Source organism: Vigna unguiculata, chromosome 9 (genome assembly GCF_004118075.2).
Source record: "Vigna unguiculata cultivar IT97K-499-35 chromosome 9, ASM411807v1, whole genome shotgun sequence".
NCBI classification, from domain to species: Eukaryota; Viridiplantae; Streptophyta; class Magnoliopsida; order Fabales; family Fabaceae; genus Vigna; species Vigna unguiculata.
The window spans coordinates 40,171,859-40,192,195 of record NC_040287.1 but is presented as its reverse complement, the minus strand read 5'-3'; the positions used below and the strand labels follow the sequence as shown (position 1 = coordinate 40,192,195).

The window sequence follows — 20,337 nt, the reverse complement described above, 5'->3', positions numbered from 1 at the left end:
TTTTCTAATGATTCATTGATGTATATGTTATAAAAAATATTTTTTAAATTATTGTTTAATAAGAAATCTCAAAAATATGTGAAAGTTATTCAAAAATATTTAAAAATTCATTAAAAAGACTGTAATATTTTACAGTTTTTTGGATTTTGAATTTTAAATCTAATCTTTGGTATCATATTTTTATCAGATTTTTGTTATTTTAAATGTTAAATTTCAAGTTTGCTACCATATGTTTGAAAATATTCTATATTGTTTGAAAATCTAAATGTTAATTAAAAAAATCATTTAAATTTTAAATTGTAACTTGTTTGTTAAAATCGTTAGAAGAATGTAACTTGTCTGTTTTTTTATTTAGTAATAAAAAGTGATTCTATAATAATTTTAAAAAATAAATAAAATAGAAAAAAATCATTAAATATATATATATATATATATATATATTATTTATTATCTTGTTTTATTTTATATATAATTTTATATAAAAAAATAATTTCAATAAGATAATTGATTTTGATAAATATAAGTACCATATTTATCTTTTAAATTAGATACATTTTTTTATTTATTTGGAAAAGGTTTGGATAATATTTCTGTTTTGAATTTGAATGTCTAATTAAAATTTTATTACTATATTTTTATGGATTTTTGTGATTTTGAATTCAAATTCAAGTTTTATTATCATATATTTGGAATTTCAAATTTTTCGATAGGTATCTTAATTTTATAAAACAAATGAAATTAACAAATTGTTAATAATTTTTATATTTTTAAAAATTTTAAGAATTTATAATTTTCATTTTGTAATAATACACTTATGTTTATGTTATCAAAATTATTTTTAAAATCAATGTTTAGCTTAATAAGTGAACGTTGTTCAAAAACAATAAAAAAACTTTTTTTTAAGAATTAAAGATTCAAAAGTAAGTCAATATTTCTGAATAAGTATCGGAATAATTTACCATATCACATCTTTTGAGTGAATTTTTAAATGCATAGAGAGAGGACATTAAAGAATAATTTACTTAAAGACATGATCTACAATGAACATGAAAACTGAAAAACAAAAAATATAACTATTAATGAGAAAGAAAAACAAAAAAAAACGCATATTTGTCCAATTAATACATAAGAAAAATGAAATTGTTTTAGAATCTGTATGTGACGTGGTTTTAAGTGTGAGAGAAGTTCTTGAAATTGAAACAGAAGTATCTGTCTACTCCAATTTGAATATTAATATAATAATTACAAATACTATTTTAAAAATTATTATTGATATTAATATATTTTATGTGATATTTACATAAGTTTGTTTCAAGTATGAATATTTAACCACATATTATTAATATTTTTAAAATTTTAATATTAAATTATTTCTATTTTAAAATAAATTTACAACAATAAAATTTTGATATTAATATTATTGTTAAAATTATAAATTAGTGATTTCAAAGCCTTCAAATCCTACTCCTAACACCTTGGAAATCAAGAAATTAGTGATTTCAATTCATAATCATCAAATAAAGGAGAAGAAACGACGTAAATATAATCAATATGCATTCTGATGTTATTTACAATATCCATTTGCAACCATAAAAATCAAGAAGAGGAATATAAAGAGAGATATAGCCAAAATCAAAAAAAATCATGAAATCATGAAAATTATACTAACGTGGAAGCAAATATATAAAAGCAATCTGAAAAGGAAAAAAAATGTAAAAAATGTACAAATTTGATACAACCATTTGAAATTGAATAACACAAACTTAAACCAATTGAAAACAAAATTCCGGAAAAGCAAATATGTCTAACAAAAATGGAATGAGAAAAAAAAAATCTAGAAATTAATGAACACAAAAATTAAAAAATGGGAAACATGAACTTGAACCCGGTTAAAAAAAATCTGAAAAAGCAAAAGTGAGCGAAAAAAATTTGCAAACAAAGAAATTTGAACCAATTAAAGAAAAGTATCTGAAAAACCAAAAAAAATCTGGAAACATACATTTCAGTAACCAAATTTTAGATTTTACAATTGTTTTTTTATTGTTTGACACCATATTTTAATTATTATTACTGTTATTACTATATTAGAGTTAACATGTTAATATATTATTATAATATTTAAGAGCCCTTTTATTCTTAAATATTATATTACTTATTTATTTTTTTATATCATATTTTAATTTTTATTATTTTTTATTGTAATTACTAATGTATTTTTATTAAAAAAAATAAATTATATTTTTAGATTTTCATAATATCTTAAATACGAATTTTTTTCATAAATTAAATTATCTGAAAATTATTTAGATACATTAAAAAATTCATAAGAAAACCTACACTATATTATAATTTTTTTTTTAATTTAAATTTCAAATTCAAACTTTATTAGGATATTTTAAATTTACATTGTTATTAAATATTATTATATTTTATAATATATTATTATACAGTTATGAGTCATCAAATTTTTTGAATATTTGAATTTATATATTTTTATCAGAAATATTAAAGCATTTGTTAAAAAAAAATTATATACTTTTTGTTTTAAATTTTAAATTCAAATTTTATTATCACACGATTTCAAATTTAAATCCAAAATTTATTATTATTATATATTATGAGAAATTTTTTACAATTTAAAATCAGAAAAAGATTTGATTTTTAATCCATTAATTTTGAAATTTATTTTAAAAAACACGGGAGAAATATATTACTTAATATTATCTACTATATGATGTTTGAAAAAATCAACAATGAGATGAAAAGTTCAATTTTCAAAGATATTAAATAAAAAAAAGTTTTCAATTTAAATTTAATGTAATGTAATATTACACAAAAATATTAAATGATAATATTACATTAATTATGCATAAACATAAATTTATTCTTAAATTAATATTTGAATTTAATCATTGATATAAATTAAGATTATAAACATAATAAGTAATATTAGATCAATCATCTTCTAAACACATTAATGGAAGAAGATTTTGATTTCCAATACAATATTTTTAAGCTATCTTTCAATTTTATTAATATTAATTACTGATCAATAATATATAACAACAACAAAAATTAAATATTAATGATTAATGATAAATAAATAACAGGTAACATCTCTAGAAAACAACATCATGATATAAAATTTTATATTTTATATATATTTAAAATTGATAAATAATAACTTTTGGACTGCTTTGAATCTTAATTATATGTTTGATTGATATTTCGCAGTTTATTCAGTCCCACAAATCATAATTTTGGTTGTTCACAATAAATTGAGTCATAATTCAAAAAGACAACGTGTTGGAGATTATTGGAAGACGAAAAGTTATTGACATTTGACAACCTAAATGCTGGAAGACAAAAATAATATGAGAAGCTTTTTATTGACAATGTGACCAAAATTTTAGTTTTTCATTTATTCTTTATATTATTGACATTGAAAATTTATTAAATAAGCTACGTTGAACTTTAAGAAGAATTTTGAAACCTGTATAAAGTTTATTAAAAAAGGTAGATAGATTTTTAAAATATTTTCTATTTAAAATTATAATATAATAAATTCAAATATAACATTGTACTGAGACGCACAAAAAGTCATTGGTTCCTTCATAATTAATGTTAATCAACGACGAAGACACATTGGAAGAGACAAAAATTTCTTCATCTTTAAGAAGTTGAGAAAATATACATTAAAAATAAAAGAAATTCAAAAGTTGTTTTTATTCTTCTTAACATTTTTTATTTTATTTTTGGAAGATGAAAAGTATAAAAAGCTTATTGAGTAAATATATATTATATATTATAAATTATATGTATTTATTTTGTATTATATATATATATATATATATATATATATATATATATATATTATATTCTTGGACAATTTATTAACAACCATTTGTATTTTATTGAGATAAATGATCCAAGAAGAACAAACATTTTTAATTTACATTTGTAAAGATGCTTTGAAAAATCTAAAGGTAAATCTTTCTAAGAAATAAACTTATGCATGAGTGAGTAAAAACTTCCTATAGACCTTTTTATTTTTTTTAATTAAACAAATTAAAAAAATGTATGTCAAATTGATTAATACACTAACATAGGTGAACATGTAATGAAGTGAATTTCTAATATATAACTACGTACTGAGAAGTTAATAAAATATAGGATTACATGTCATTCGATATTAATATTAATACTAATATTAAAAATAAAATTTTCAAACAATTTCAAATAATATTAATTTTTTTAAAACAATTTAAATTCAGAAAGTCCAATTTAAATTAGAAAATCATGAATTAAAAATATCGTATATCTGAAGAATAATATGATATATAATAACACTTTTATTGACTCATCTATTGTATATAAAAAAATATAAAAATAGTAAGTTTCAAATTCAAATTCAGTTATTTAAACTTCAGACTCCAATCATGGACAATATAGACTCTAATCATTAAATGCACATTAGGTGATGGTGGATGATGAGAAGTAAGTATAGCTAATTGAGAGGTTTTGAAATGTTTACAAAGAGATTGAATTAAAAAAAAAAATAAATTAATATTAATTATAAGTTATATCACATTAAATCAATTAAGTTGTAGAAATATTTAAGGTGCATTGTATCTGGATGAATTTGGTAGATGTGTTGAATTTGAACATGCAGATAACATTGCAATGTTTGGATATGCATTGAGTGCCACAAACCATCATTCTTAGTGTTGATATTTAATGTTTTAATAATCATTAATGCAAACTTCTTGGAATAGGTAAAGTAATTCTTGAGAAAGTGAGAGTTTTTCTATTTGCAGTTATTGATATTAACTATTATTCATATTCAGAGAAATTCTTGATATACTTTCTAACAAAAATTCATTTTGTGAGAACATGTAAAGTAAAAAGTTGTTCATAGTTAATGTTGTCAGAATTAGAAAACAAAATGTGTTGAAAGTAGGTATTCCAAGTTGTAAAAACTTCTTTAGGAAGCTAAGTTAAAAATTATGTAATGCACAACTATATATGACAGTGCATTGAGACACTAAAAATAATTACTTTCTTTATAATTAATAACTTGGAAGAACACAAGTTTCTTTATTTCGGAGTAAAAAGATATTGTTTTTTGAAAGATTAACTTTGAAAAATGTAAGAACTTTTTAACATTGTACAAAACTTCTTCAAGAAACTACGTAAAGTTTTACAAAATAAAAAACCATAATAGGCCTTTTTTTATGAATGTTTAAAAGATACATATATGACTATGCACTTGGAAAAAAAAAACTAATTTCTTTACTTATAATTAATGCCTAAAAAAATAAAAGTTCATTGAAGTTAAACTTTGCAAAATGTGAGATTTCTCGAACATTCTTCAAAAAGTTACGTAAATAATTGTAATAAAATAGAAAATTATAATTATAAATTATAATTCAAAATTCCTTTTGGGTCATGAAAAAATATTTTGAGCTGTACAAGTTATTTAACTGTTGGATTGTGTAATTTAAAAGGTTCTTTGACTTAATTTAAAAGTAAAAAGAGTTCTATTACATAATTTTTGAATGTTTTTTGAATTATACAATCTGAGTTTTTTTCTATGAAAAATAATTTTAGATTTTATAATTTAAAATAATTTTTTTCCCTTTAATTCGTTCATGACGTAACACAGACGTTAAGGGGATAGCAGCTAATCCACCAGGTGACGACGGTGAGGGAGATAAATCGATTTTTCTAACCACCCTCTAATAGTGCAGAAAGAAATGGTCTGGACTGTGGAAGCTACCCTGTGAAAAGTCCAATCCCAAAAAGAATTAGAGGTGACTTAAAATTGTGGGTTTACCCTGTGGAAATTTTATTCTGGAAACTCTGTTCTTAATGTCTCGTTTTGAAAATTAGAAAAGATTTGTCCATAAAGCTTCCAAAATATGTAATTCTAAATTCACCTTTTCGAAAGATAAAAGCGTTATTTTTGAAAATTTTAGTGGATGCACAAAGAAATGGTGGGAGTGCAGGTAGTAAAAGGCCTAATGTGATTTTGGGATGATAATTATATGAAAGAAGGAAAAAAGTTATAAGTTTCAAATTTCAATAAAGTAACTTTCATTTAAAATAAAACTTTTAATGACAACATAAACCATAAAAGAAAATAAAACAGTAGGATCTAATGCACTTTTAGTTTAACAAATATATTTATAACAACGTAGGTTTATCCTTTATTTATGGGGTTGTTGTTTTGGCATGCCCTAGGCTCAGAGTGGCTTATTAGATATCCATCTCATGAACATGGCTAAACATTCTTCAGGTTTGTACTCCGGAGCTGTGTGCCCTCCACCCTGCAAGTGGACCCCTCAACAACACAACTTATTATTTTATACACAATTCTCTTATTCTTACAATATATTTTATTACTTAGAATATTTTTTGCCTAAGCTGAAATAGTGCCTACCTTCACGGTTGCAAATGTCATCCGATTTGAGTAAGTTCTCGTGTATCTATCAGTAATTTAGTCACCAAAATGAGGTTAGTATAGTTTTTCATAAAAATCAATGACATAGTTCGATATCGTTTTTAGCAAAAACTTGTCAATGAAAAAAATACAAAAATGTATTTAACTTTTGAATGTTTAAAGAAAGTAGAGTTAGGTGCATACCCTGCCACTTGGCCATTGTAATACCACTGCCTCCAGTCAGAGACGATGGAATAGTTTAAAGCTCTTACCCAAGCTTGTGTAGATAGGAATGGAACTACCATGTCATGATCCCCACTGTTAACAAACAAAAACAATATTATTTTATTAGAAAGAAAAGTAAATGTATAATAAGCCATATATGATTCACAAAGAAATAATCAGGTTCTGTTTATATTGGATTTGAAATTTTAGTCTGGTTATATGCCCTATAAGCATTTCATTGAATGGCAATATATCTTATCGATATTTGTAATCGAGAAATAACACAAATAATACATAGGTAGGAAAACAATGAATCAGATACATTTAGCAAGAAAAAAGGTTCATATAATATATAGAAATTAATGTTGACCTGTATATCAATGAACGGTAGCCTTTTCTGCTGAGATTGACGTGATATTGAAAGCTGTTAGAGATATCAGTCTTAAAAGGTATGTCATAGTTACACCGCTTCCATTTCCCTTTAGTTCCCTGCACAATAAATATATATTAGTCTTAAAATGTTTTTTTACACACCTATAGTTCACTTTTAAGATATTTTGTTCATTAAAAAGTATAATTTTTTGATCTGTAAAGAAACATATAGATTAAAGGATGAAGTAATGAATGTAAAGTGTGCGTAAAAATTTGTTGAGTGTGAATATATAATGTTATATATACCTTACGAATATGCAGTGCTTTGCGGACATTATCATCATTGGCCCAATAGCTAGAAAGGACATATGCATGAGTCTGCGCATGGAAATTCAATAAAATAAAATAAAATGTTTTTAAAGTGATTTGGGTTACCAAATGCATGTTCAATTCTGAGACCTAATGCATCGGATTTTTTTATCAACTTTCATAGTTGAAGCGGTAGAAAAAGTTGTTAAATGTATTTGTTTATTCAAAGTAGTTGGTATTGTTTTCTTAAATCAGTATCATAGACATGTTTCCTACATATTTGTATTCTTAAAATTGAGAAATCGTAATTCCAAACAGTTTTAAATAAAATTACAACTTTATTTAACATACTAAAAGAATAAGTGATGCACAAGCAGCAATTATAATACAAAACAATCAAAATAAAATGAAAATAGTGTCCTTTACTAAAGGTATTCTACTATACGAGTAATAATACTTGCACTCATACATTTTTTTTGTTTATGATCGAATGAAACAGAGAAAATTTTAACTGATATATATGATAAATAATATAACAGAATTAAGAAAGAGTTAAGAAAAGAAATGAGGATAAAGTGATATGGAAGAGAATTTGAGTGTGTGTATATATGTATACTATTTTTCATTTTCATATTGTACTTCAATCAAGCTTGTTTGTAGTTACGTTGGTATTACAATGGAGTCATTTTATTTAAAATTGAATTTTTGTATAAGTGTAAATTTTAAAAAGATTACTGAAATAAAGAAGCGGTGTTATTAGATGTAAAATTTCAAAATGAAATATGTTATAAAGCACGTTTTAATTTTGACTTTCTTTATTTTATGCACTAAAGTTGTGTATCTTAATAATGAACACCTTTCTTTTACGTACTGAAGTGGGATTCTTTCTCACCACTTCGGCTTTTTTTTTTCTTTTAAAAAAAAGTAAATATTTTTAAGAAATTAAAATTTAAATAGAACTGTCTCATTGCTAATCACATTTGACATAGGGTAACAAGATTATTTGGACTCGATGGATCAATGAGCGTGTTCAAAATGAAACCGATTTTGTTCAAAATTTTATTTTTAGTCGACTCGTCCAAACTGTTAATTAAACAATCCAAAATATAGATCAAATTAATCTAATCTATTGACCCAATATTTCAAAATTAAAAATTAAAATTAAAATAATTTAAGAGATTAAATTTTTAATTATATTTTTTAAATATGTAAATATATAATAATATTATAATTTAAATCGGTTATAAATTAAAGTTATATTTATTAATTATAATAGAATAATTTAACATATAAATATAATAATTATTTTAATTTAGTTAATTAAAAATATTAATTAATTAATTAAATTTTATATAATTAAAAAATGTTTTTAATATTTATATATATATATATATATATAAACTAAATTTAAAAATAAAAAAATTAAAATAAATAAATAAATATCCAATTCATGAACCCGTTCTGTGAAGGACGTTCTTTTGTTTGACGGGATCGAATGAGGGTGGTCCATTTTGTCACCTGTACCTGTGAGATGTCATGTCTAAACTAGTTGCTCAGATATATGTAACTTTATGGGTATGAAAATTTACCCTACAGTATAAAGGTGGCATTGTGAGAGGATAGGATTCATGAGCAAGGGACCTCCTGCTGCTCCAAGTATCTTGAATTGGATTACGCAGAGCAGATTCCTCACAATGGGGTTCCAAAACATGCCCAACTTGAATTCCTGAAATAGACTGTCCAAAACCAACAATTTATGGTCCCAATCCATTTAGTACAACTCCATATGTCGATGTCTGTTCTTAAGAACAAAAAAAAAAAGGATTTAATAATTACTTGTCCCTGTAAGTATGACTAACCTCCTCGTAGGATTGCATGTCCCTTGCACAAAATGTGTTTGTGGGGTCTATGTTGCGATACTCTCCTCTGCAATTCCTTTGCAGTGACTGTTCACTCAGTAAATTACAGAAACTTCTTAGCATTTCACCTTTTGGACTCTACCAACTAAATAAAGAACAAACAAAATCACCTCGTAGAGTTCATCAGATATGAGTGCCATGCCATGATTAAACGGAATTTTGTAGTTTTTTTCAGTGGATGTTGTTATGGGATTTCCCAGAATGTATCCCTGTAAAAAAAATTCCTGTTAATCAACTTTCTAAATTAATAAAAATATAGTTTGGTTTTATCCTGGTATAAAAGGAAATCATTATGGAAGCTGTATAAATTTGTCTGCAGATAGATAACTTTTCCCATATACTAAGAAAAATAATAATAATAATAACAACAATAAAGGAGACGTGTTATATAACAATAAGAGAAATATATACAATTTTTTTGTTTAGAAATCATAGTTGTAATTAATTGCACAAACCTGGAGATTTATCCATGGTTGGATACCACCTTCGTTTCCTGAGAGTAACGATATATGGGGAAAAAGTAGTGCTATTTGTCAGTTAAATCATTTTTGGTGTTCAATTTATTTGACTCTTCGGTGAGTGTGATACCATATGAAATTTCTTGAACAAGAACTGGAATAGGAAGGCCACAGAATGAGTCGCCAGCAATGTACACCTCATTTGAGAGAAATTCCGGATGATCAATTAGCCACTACACACAATTTCAACATCACTGTCATAGACTATTCCACTTATCATGTTCATTTTTCTATGTTGGAACCGTAGAAAAGTGTAAGTTATTCTGAGTCAATTAAGTTTCTCAGTTTTCGAAATTAGTAAATTTAGTCTTCATTTTACTTTTTTTTTCCTGAATACATAATTATTTTAGGTACAGAGAAATACAGCGGAAAGTGTATCAAATTTGATAGACTTTATATGAAATGCTTGATTTGTTAAATTTCCAAATATAACTAAAACCACAGACACTTTAAGCCAGTGAAAATTTAAGATGGGAGTGGTGTACCTTCCTAAGAAATTGATGAGCATGGCGAACTAGCTTGGAGACATTTTGATTAACAGCAAGTTCTGTTTTGGGATAAGAGAAGCCTGTACCCGCTGGCAGATCCACAAATATGATGCTACTTACCTAACCAACAAAACCATAAACAGTTTAATCAAACACAAATTTAAACAGTATAGTTCAGCTTATGTTTATTTGGATAAAAAAATTTATACTAATAACAAAGAAAGTTGTAAAAGGATTAAGTACATAGCAAATAAATGTTATCAACCTTTGTCCATGATTGTGGCTTCAGTCTCAAATTAGGTAAGCTCCCATTGTATTCCTGGTTTTCAAAAGACAGTGGACCTGCAAACCCAGCCAGATTTAACCGTGTAACAATTAATAAGAAAGATGATAATCATATGTAATTTCTTTAATGCAAGATTCCAAGAAATTATGACATATATTTCCATTAAAAAATTGATAATAAAGAATATAAAGAGTTATAAGAAACAGTCCAATATAATAGGCGATCTAACTGATAAAACAAATTTGACATAAAAAAATCTCCATCCGGTTAGTCAAGTTAAATTTTAAAAACTCATTTGGACAATATTTTACTTATTTTTTCCGATAATAATATTTTTTCTTTATGATAATATGTTAAAATAGATCAGAAAAATAGATGATGAAATACAGAGAGTGTAAAAATATCGGAAGTGTAATTACGAAGTAACAATTATGAGGAGAAAATGATCACCTATTTCAAAAACTAACCCAGAAAAAGCGGAGCAACCTGGTCCCCCAGTTAGCCAAAGAAGAAGAGGGTCCCCTTTGGGGTCATTCTCCGACTCAATAAAATAATAGAATAGTTCTGCACTCTCCTCTGCTTCACTTTCTCCCACTTCCACATACCTGATTCCATTTCCATCACATCTATTTACTCTAAATTTTCAATGAATAATTGAAAAGCACGAATGACCTAAATGGAGAATCATGGTTAGCTTACCCAGTTTGAAGTAGAAAAGGAAGGGGTCCATGGAAGCCAGGAAGGAAGCGCACTATGGAGTGAGACGTTGCAAAGTTTGATGAAAGAAGGAAGAGAAGAAGGAGAAGCAGAAGGCCTCTGTAATCCATAACCGCCATAGAGATAGTGCAATCAGAGTTTGTTTCTTGTCTCACATTGCTTTTCTACACACTTATCAATTCCGTATGGAGTTTCATCTTCTCTAACAGGGACGGATTCAACAATGCTATTTATGAAGCTGACCTCTTTTATTTACTTACAAAATTAATATATATGAAAAATGTAATTTTAATTACTCTTATCTTTTTTTTATTATTACAAAATAATGGCATTTGAATAAAACGTTTGAATATAATTCACTTTTTATGTTATTTTTCTTTTTCAAGTGTTTTAAATTTTCTAAAAAATATATATATTTGCAAAGCTTTGAAATGTTTCTCATGTATTATGACAACTGCGTGATGGTTTTTGTTTTATGGTGGAGATAGGAGGAAAAAAAGTATTTTTGAAGGAAGACATGGCTTAAAATTTTGGAGTAAAGAAAATTGGATTAGATACTCTAAAATTGTGGAGGTAAAAAAAAGTTGGATTGATAATTGAAAAAAAAAATGGACTGATAATTGTTGGTTATTTTTGGTCTACCAAATTAATCTCTTTATATTTATCTTTTAACTTCTACAATTTTGCACCAAAATTTAGAACAAGAAACAAAAAAGTTTAATCAAACAGGTTCATGGACCGCCTTGACCAATGTGATTTGGTCATGCCAAGTTACTCTACTTTTTCTGGACAATTTTGATACTTTAGTAGTGAGATTTGACAACTTTATAATACATTACTGGCATGAACCCGTGTATATGCACGGGCTTCTTTTTTTTTTTTATTGTTGTATATATTTTTGTCTCTATGTTATTGTTGTCTTTATGCTATTGTTGTTGTAATTATTATTTTTAATTATTATATATTATATTAGTTAAAAAGTAAATTAAATTATTGTTATTATTGGTATAATTAATATGATGATGAAAATATGATAAAAATTGAAAAAAGTAGGAAGGAGAAATTTAGAAAGGTGGAAGCTGATCTATATTTCATATAGTATGAGATTAAGCATTTAGTTTTGACAACTTTATAATACATTATATTATGATACAGGTGATGATACACAAACACTCGATTTTTCATTTAACTTCATTTTAACTAGAGATAATAAATAAATTTGTTTTTTTGGGTATTTTTCAAATTTATTCTCATTTTGACGAAAAATCTCTGTATTTATTGAGTATGGGTATAGATACATAGAATTTCCTACTTTTTCAATTAGATATGGGATGCCTACATATCCCTGTCATAATATTCGTCTTCGTCATATATCTGTTCCCGTTTAAATTATTAAAATATTCACAATTAATTAAGTAACCTTATATATATATTTTTAATTTTTTATTTCTTCTAATTATTTGGTTGTCATGAAATTCATTCGCATCTCCAATATATTTTTCATCTTATCATATCATTTATGTAATTATGTTAAAATGATGTATGTTAATTAAAAAATGTTTATGTCTCACATTTGAATATTTCTATTATTTTTATTATTTTTATTTATTGTATATTTTTCTTTCACATGATAATGTTTTACTCTCAATTTAAGTGTTTAATAGCATAAATATTTCATTTACTAGGTAATTTAAAAAAAAAAATTACTTATTATTATTCATTTTTTTTTCATTTGAATAACTCTTTTGTTTCGCTAAAACAATTTTCATTATTTCTCAATCATTAAGTATGTATGTTGATGTTTGAAAAGTTTTTTATATCTCTAAGGTATTTCTCATCTTATCATACATTTAATTATACATTTGTTTTGCTTTGTACGATTTTTTTAAATAGCCTCTCAAATTTTTTTCTAAGATATACATTTGTTAATTTTTTAATATTTTTATTTGTTGTTTATTTTCATCATATAATAATATTATTTCGATATATTTTATATAATTTTTTTTTCTAACTCATTATCAATCACGATATAATTTTTTCACTATAATTGTATAAATAACTTTTATTTACCATAATATAAAATTTTAATGTAATTGCCATGAATATTTTTTTATCACCATCCAACATATACTAGAGTTCAAAAGATACAATATCTATAATTTTATTATTATGATTATTATTTGTTCTTTGCATCCTTTTGATCAAGTGATATATTATAACTTTTATTAGTGTATAAAAAAATAGATCATTGAAATTTAAAAAATTGAAGTAAACAAACATTTAAAATATATTTTAAATTGAATATTTTTTTTCCTCTTATGTTTTTTTCTTAAATATTTTTAAATTTTATTAACTAGATTTCATAATGTTTGTAAATTTAATAAATGTTTTGGTTATCATGAAATTTTATTTGGTATTCTAATATAAAATGAAAACAATTATAATTTATTTCAAAGTATTTGATATCGAATAAACAATCATCCTCCTAATATTGAACATTTGATAATTATGTTTCCTTCACCACAGTTTTTTATCATTTTATAAAAAAATAATTAAAATTAGACTTAAATATACATTTGATCCCTATTTTCGTCAAAATTATTCAATTTGGTCTCTATTCGCTATGTGATCAATTTGATTCTCATTTTTGTAAAATTTCATTCAATCAAGTCCATGTAGCAAATGACGTTAAAATTGGTTAATAACACATGATAACATCGAACTGTTTGGGATACGTGTCAAAATGGGAGCACAAACACTTTGTTTTTTAATTATAAATTTATTTCAATATATATTTACTAATAAATATTTAAAATATATTTAATTATATATATTTTTTATTTTTAATTGATTAATTAATATTTATAATTAAATAAATTAAAATAACTATTATATTTAAATGTTAACCTATTTTATTGTAACTAATAATTAAATTTTAATTCATAAGCGTTAATGATTTAAGAGTTTTCACAATTTTAAATGTAATTTTATTGAAAATGTTTTATTTATCAAATATTGTTCTATAAAATTATTTAAAAAATTACTGAATTTTTTTATTTTTATTTAGATCAAATATTTTACTTATTATTATTATGCATAAAATTATTTTAATATTAATCGGAAAGTTTTCCGTCGATATTAATTGATGGCAAAATTTCGCTCAAACTAATTACCCCTTGAGTCAATTAAATTATTTTTATCAACTAAAATAAACCTAGAATGTTTCATGTCAAATGAGAATTTTAAAAAATTAGATGGAATATTCAAAGAAATCAAACGTGTTTATTTTATAAAGAAGAGGATAGTTCATTATCCATAATTTAAACTAATGAAACCAAATCAAATTGAAAAAATAACAAAGATATGACTACTAAACTACCAACGTCCATCCAAAGTTGGTTTGTTTGGACTAATAGGCTGATACAGCCATATTCATATTAAAAAGTCGGTTGAAATCTTGAAATATAGTATTAATTGGATTCACCAACTTTCTTTTATTTATTTTTTTCCCCTTAATTAGAAAGGTCTTGAAAAAAAAAATTGTTTCTTGTTTGATTGATAATTTGGAATATGGAAGCTGTTTCTTACTATCCCGTTGGTTACGTGATGGAGGTAAACATTTATTTTTGGAACTTAAATCTAAACCATTGTTTTTTTCATTATCTAACTTTGTAAAACTACCAATTTAATCACTTTCACTTACAATTACCATCAATTTAATTATTAAATTTATAAAATATACTCTTTTTATTTTTGCTAAGTATAGCATTTTTTTTATAGTTTTTAAACATTAGTTATGTCTTCATCATTTATAGTACAAAAATAAAAAAATAACTACAAAATCTTATGTATATTTTTTTATTAAAGTTAAAAAATGTATTATATTTATAAGTATTTCCAAAAAATATTTATTCAAAATTTTACGTAATAATGAAATTTACAATTAAAAGTCGTAGTAAACAGAAGTTTATAAAATATAAAAATATACAGTTTTGTTTAAGTTAAAAAATAAAGAAATCGGGCAAAACTCCATCAATTATGAGATTTGATGTGCGTTTTACTCCATTTATATGAAAGAAAAAAAAAAGTTTTGTTTTTTAATTCAGGAAAATAAAAAAAGAGTTAAAACCATTGACTTGTGAGTTGTCCCCAGCAATGAATTGGGTAGATTTAATAATTAATTTAGTATGATCGACCACTATAATAGATAAAATCGAATTGATTCATATTAAAACCTAGTCCCAGTAATTTATTGACCCCAATTAATTGAGCCTTTAGAACATCCCTGTCCAAAAATCAATGATGCATTTATCCTTAATGCATACTCAGTGCTCGTGCTTGTGCTTCCTCGCCTCTCACCAACTTTCATTACTCTTATTCCATTTGTTATTTTCTCCTTCTTACAGTTATTTAAATCTTAATCATTTAAAAATTGAATCCACTTATACTCTTGAAAGACTATCTAATTTATGCTCGGAGACCAAAAGTTATTCAAAATTATCGATGTAATCTAACAATTTTTTTTCGTTTATTAGAAATCAAACTCATCGTCTTAGCTTTGATCATACTAATTATTAGGATCGAACATAAGAGTGACAATTAGGACTTGGTTTGTCGGGCAATCCGTAGACCCACATAAGTTTGCAATCCGCGCGAATCGGTCCGCAAGCCCACATAAAAAAAAACTTGTACATTCAAAATTTTATCATAAAAATTAAAAAAAGTGGGTCAGCCTACGAGCCCGCGGGCCAAGTACGAAGCAGGGTGGGCTAGTGATTGCAGCCCACATAAATTGTGTGGGACGGGGCAGACCAGCCCGCGATGTGCGGACCTTATGCGAGCTGGACCTAAATGGGTCGAACCGACCTACATTGCCACCCGTAAATACTTACCACTAAACCAAAAACTATAGTCAAGACATAACTCTTTTTACTTAACAATATAACAACTCAAACTTCATTATTCAATTATAATATGATTTATTTAAATTTTGTTACAGAATAATGTAACTTATAACACGAAATATGCTTTTAAATATCAACCAAAATCTGAAAAAGATGCAATTCTTAAGTTCTAGTTGATATAACGAAAATAAATAATTTTTAGGGTGATAATTGTTTGGAGGACACAATCCCTAATTATTTTATTTAAAATAATATATTATAAACAATAGGATTGTTTTAATGAACTTATTTAAAAATAATAATATATCGATTGCTGTTTCTAAATGTTTGTTAAAGAAATTTAAACTAGATATGATTTACAGTTAGGTACAGTTTTTCATTTCGTCACACTTCTTTTGTTTCATTCTAACTAAATTGACTCCTTCTTCCTCGGAGGTACTATCCCTCATTAAAGACACACATTAATAACAAAAATTCTCTTTTGCCGTCTACTGCATGCCAGATATACTATAGTTTTAAAATTACTACCGCATCAACTATTTTAAAATTGTCAAGCAAAAATATATATTAAAGTGCTTCGTTTTTTAAGACATATTTATTTAATTAATATGTCATATAAAAATTATTCGAGTATATTCAACCATAAATTAGGTGAAAATATAAACATTTTTACCATGTATAGAAATGTTATATTGAAGATAATAAAGTAAAAAGCGACTTTACATGGAACCGTCCCCTTCAAAGCAGTCCCTACCACCCACAACGAAAAACCAAACCACAACAAATTCCGATCAAACCTAACCTCAATCAAATTACCAGAATGTATTAATCAATTATCTTTCTCTGGAGAAGAATCCAAAGAAATCAACACCTACTTTAATTTCAGATCCAAAAGTGTGTACGCACTTCACTTCACAGTACACCACTTGTTTTTGCAACAGCGTAGCTTCTACTTCTGGGATACGATTTGGGAAGGGTGCCAACATCTCCTTCAGACAAATCATAAGGCGTGTCCTCGTCGATCCGGCCCATGCCAACGCTCGTGGACTTCGGAAGCCCATTAGAGGAAAGGGGCCGGGCTTGGGCCTGGGCCTGGGCCTGCTGTTTCAGAACCAAATCGACGTCGATTCTGTTGCCCAAGGTTCTGGCAGAAGCCGCTCTCATAAGCTCCGCGAAATCCTCGTTGTCGGAGCGTGACGTGGCAACACTGTAGCTTCTGGGGAGAGCCTCGAATCTGCCAGCAGCATCGACGGGGTTGCTGTAGTTCATGTTGTGACCACACTGTGTTATGCTTCTGACGTAAGCATCCCTCGCTTTGCCCAAGACTCTGAAAGGCGTGGTTATGATCCACACCAACTTGTTCTGCTTCTGCTCCTTGCCCTTTCTCATGGTTTTCGAAGTCACTCACACGATCTTCAAACAAATTGCGATGGAGGTGTTTTTCGTTTCTGGGGTGCAAGAGGGGAATTATGATTTTTGTAGTGGTGATTGAGAGACAGAGGGTGTTAAAGAAAAACGAAAGGAAGGTGGGTGTGAAACTGTGAATAGCGCGCACGGACTTTTTCAGAGCACACCGTATCAGAAAACAAAAGAGATAAGAACAAAGGCGTGGAAGTTGGAACGTGTTGGCCTAAATTCTCGTTTTTATAATCATAATGAAGTTGTTCAATTATTACGGAAGTTTTTTTTTATTTATTTTTTTCATAATAGTAAAAGGTGGCTTGGCTTCTATTTGAAGGACCGCTATCATTTTCAACTCTCGGCACCATAATTTGACTCGTTTTATATAACAATACACGCGTAAAACCTACATATATTTGGCTTGTTTTTATAAAAATGGAGAACAAAAATGTAATGAATAAATAAAATAATAATAAAAAATCGAAAAAGAGAGAAAAAGTATGCATATAGTAATCGTATATAAAACATATTCCTCTCGCAAGCTTGGTTGAAGAGTGCGTAAATGCTTATAATTGGTTTAATTACTATCATGTTGTTATATAAACTTTGGTAATAACTACCGTGAATTAATATAATTATTGAATTCATCACACGTGTCGGTACACGCTGTATACTTTTCTTTAACGTAATAAAAAACATAACACCAGTAGTGATATGAGAGCGTCAAGCCTCGGTCAAGAAATGTAATGAATCAAATAACGTAGCACTTCCACTGATCGTTATTCTAAATAATAATTAAAAAATGTTGGTTGAATAAATAAATAGGGCATTTTGTACTTACATTCTGTTAGGAAGGATTGACGATGTTAATAATAAAAAAGAATAATGTTGAAAATTATAAGTTAGACACGTATATAACAAAGTAGACCAGGTCTGACGGGGAAGAAGAAGAAAAGTATTTGCATGTAAGTATGCATTGGCGGTTTTAATAATTGAGAAAGTGAAAAGATGGACAGCAGTTTTAACATTCATGGTGTGAGAAAGTGCAGTAAAAAGGAAAAGAAAGAAATATGGAGATGAAATGGAGAGACATGTGGCGGAAGATGAGCATTATTAATAGTGTTGACTATTTTAGTTTTTGTGGTTACAGGTAGGGGAAGAAAAACAAATCCAAACAGAGGATCCCTCTGCTTTAAATTAAAGAGAAGGAGTGCACACTTTAGACACTACTAAGGATGTAAAAAAATAAATACGAATTGTAATGCAAACAAAATGAATATTGTAATTTGATATTTGGAAAAATGAGTACGAAAATATTTTATACCAGTATATTAACGTGGCGGATACGAATATTATAATATCTGGATACATGTATCAGTTATACTTTAATTTAAATTAAAAAAAAATTAAAACATTGATTTTGAATGAATTATTTTTTATTAATTGATTTATTTTTCTTTAAACTGTCATTTAACACTGTTAAAATTAGTTATTTTGACTTTATTTAAAATTTATAAATGCTATATTTTTATTTTATTTAAATTTATGGTTAATATATATTGTTAAATATATTTTTTTGTAAATACCGTGGGAGTACATGTGGATATTAAAAGAATATGCGGATAGCCGCATAACAGATACTCGCACAAATATGAAAACGGATACGGGACAAATATTTAACCGGCAATTAGGAAATTAATATTCGTCCCCTACCCGTCCCTTCAAAATCCCTACTCACAACTTGTATGTGTTTATCCTATGAAATAAATAATATATATATATATATATATATATATATATATATATATATATATTCTTAATACCATGTACTACTATAAACATATGACTCTAAATAATTTAATTCTGGATACATTTACCATTCTTGCAAATTTTAAAAAGCTTTAAATACATTTTTTACCAATTTTCATTAAGTTTTGTCAAATCAGTCCTAATTTTATTTTTGTGTTGAAATATGTTCAAATTTTCGTCAATTTTGTTCAATTTAATCATTTTTTTCAAGCACCGTTTAAATCATTAATAACCATGAACAGTGATTGTCACGTGTCACTTAGTGATTTTTTTGATTTCTTTTATTTTTTTTAATCTTTTAGTTTTTTTTTTTAAAATTTTAATTTTTTTTAATGTACACGTGTCAACTCAACAACGTGTCACGTGTCATAGTCAATGTTTTATTTTCAATTTGATCCTTATATTTTTTATTTTTATTCAATTTAGTCCTAATTGTGTTTAAAATTGACCAAATTTATCCCTGTCGAAGATAAGACCAAATTTAATTTTTTATATAAAAGTTGTAATGATGTGAATTTTAATATATTAAACCAAAAAATTTAATAAAAAAATCTGAATTTTAATATAAAAAATAAATTTGGTTTTAATTTGGAGAGGGAGCAAAATTAGTTCATGTTAACAAAATGGCTTAATTATCATTTTGGTCCCCTAATTTGTTGGGTTGGTTCATTTTGGTCCACTTATTATTTTTTGGTTCAACTTGGTCCTCTAATTCTTTAAAAGGTTCAAGTTGGTCCCTGCCGTTAAGTCAACTTTAACATCGTCTCCTTGACTTGCCACATATCATTTTGTGAATTTTCAATTTTTTTTAATTTTTTTCTTTTTTAATTTATTAAAAAAAAAATAAACTGCCACGTGTCACCTTATGGTTGTGACACGTGTCAATTTGAGATTTTTTATTTAAAACATGTACTGCCACGTGGCAGGTCACGATTGTGCCACGTGTC

General features: G+C 26.0%; 2 protein-coding genes across 2 annotated transcripts; both read right to left on the bottom strand.

The window, feature by feature from the left end:
• Positions 1-6,079: 6,079 nt before the first annotated feature.
• LOC114163240 (serine carboxypeptidase-like 7) lies at positions 6,080-11,475 on the bottom strand. The gene is made up of 14 exons (XM_028047422.1): positions 11,259-11,475; positions 11,010-11,164; positions 10,539-10,615; positions 10,271-10,393; positions 9,856-9,958; positions 9,723-9,760; positions 9,378-9,476; positions 9,208-9,294; positions 8,938-9,084; positions 7,346-7,417; positions 7,038-7,156; positions 6,647-6,760; positions 6,443-6,488; positions 6,080-6,329 (listed from the first exon to the last, which is right to left on the bottom strand). The coding sequence occupies exons 1-14, from the start codon at positions 11,393-11,395 to the stop codon at positions 6,246-6,248; spliced, it is 1,401 nt and encodes a 466-aa protein (XP_027903223.1). The 5' UTR covers positions 11,396-11,475; the 3' UTR covers positions 6,080-6,245.
• Positions 11,476-16,827: 5,352 nt separating this feature from the next.
• On the bottom strand, positions 16,828-17,808 carry LOC114196105. Its single transcript, XM_028086631.1, has one exon. The coding sequence runs from the start codon at positions 17,567-17,569 to the stop codon at positions 17,093-17,095; it is 477 nt and encodes a 158-aa protein (XP_027942432.1). The 5' UTR covers positions 17,570-17,808; the 3' UTR covers positions 16,828-17,092.
• Positions 17,809-20,337: the final 2,529 nt, after the last annotated feature.

Excerpts from the sequence above, each read along its gene's own strand:
- LOC114196105 (XM_028086631.1), bottom strand. The coding sequence starts at position 17,569 with ATGAGAAAGGGCAAGGAGCAGAAGCAGAACAAGTTGGTGTGGATCATA.
- LOC114163240 (XM_028047422.1), bottom strand. The coding sequence starts at position 11,395 with ATGGCGGTTATGGATTACAGAGGCCTTCTGCTTCTCCTTCTTCTCTTC. Across the intron at positions 10,394-10,538 it reads AGCCACAATCATGGACAAAG|GTAAGTAGCATCATATTTGT; the intron begins GTTGATAACATT and ends TTTGTTGGTTAG. Across the intron at positions 6,761-7,037 it reads TACCGTTCATTGATATACAG|TGGGGATCATGACATGGTAG; the intron begins GTCAACATTAAT and ends GTTTGTTAACAG.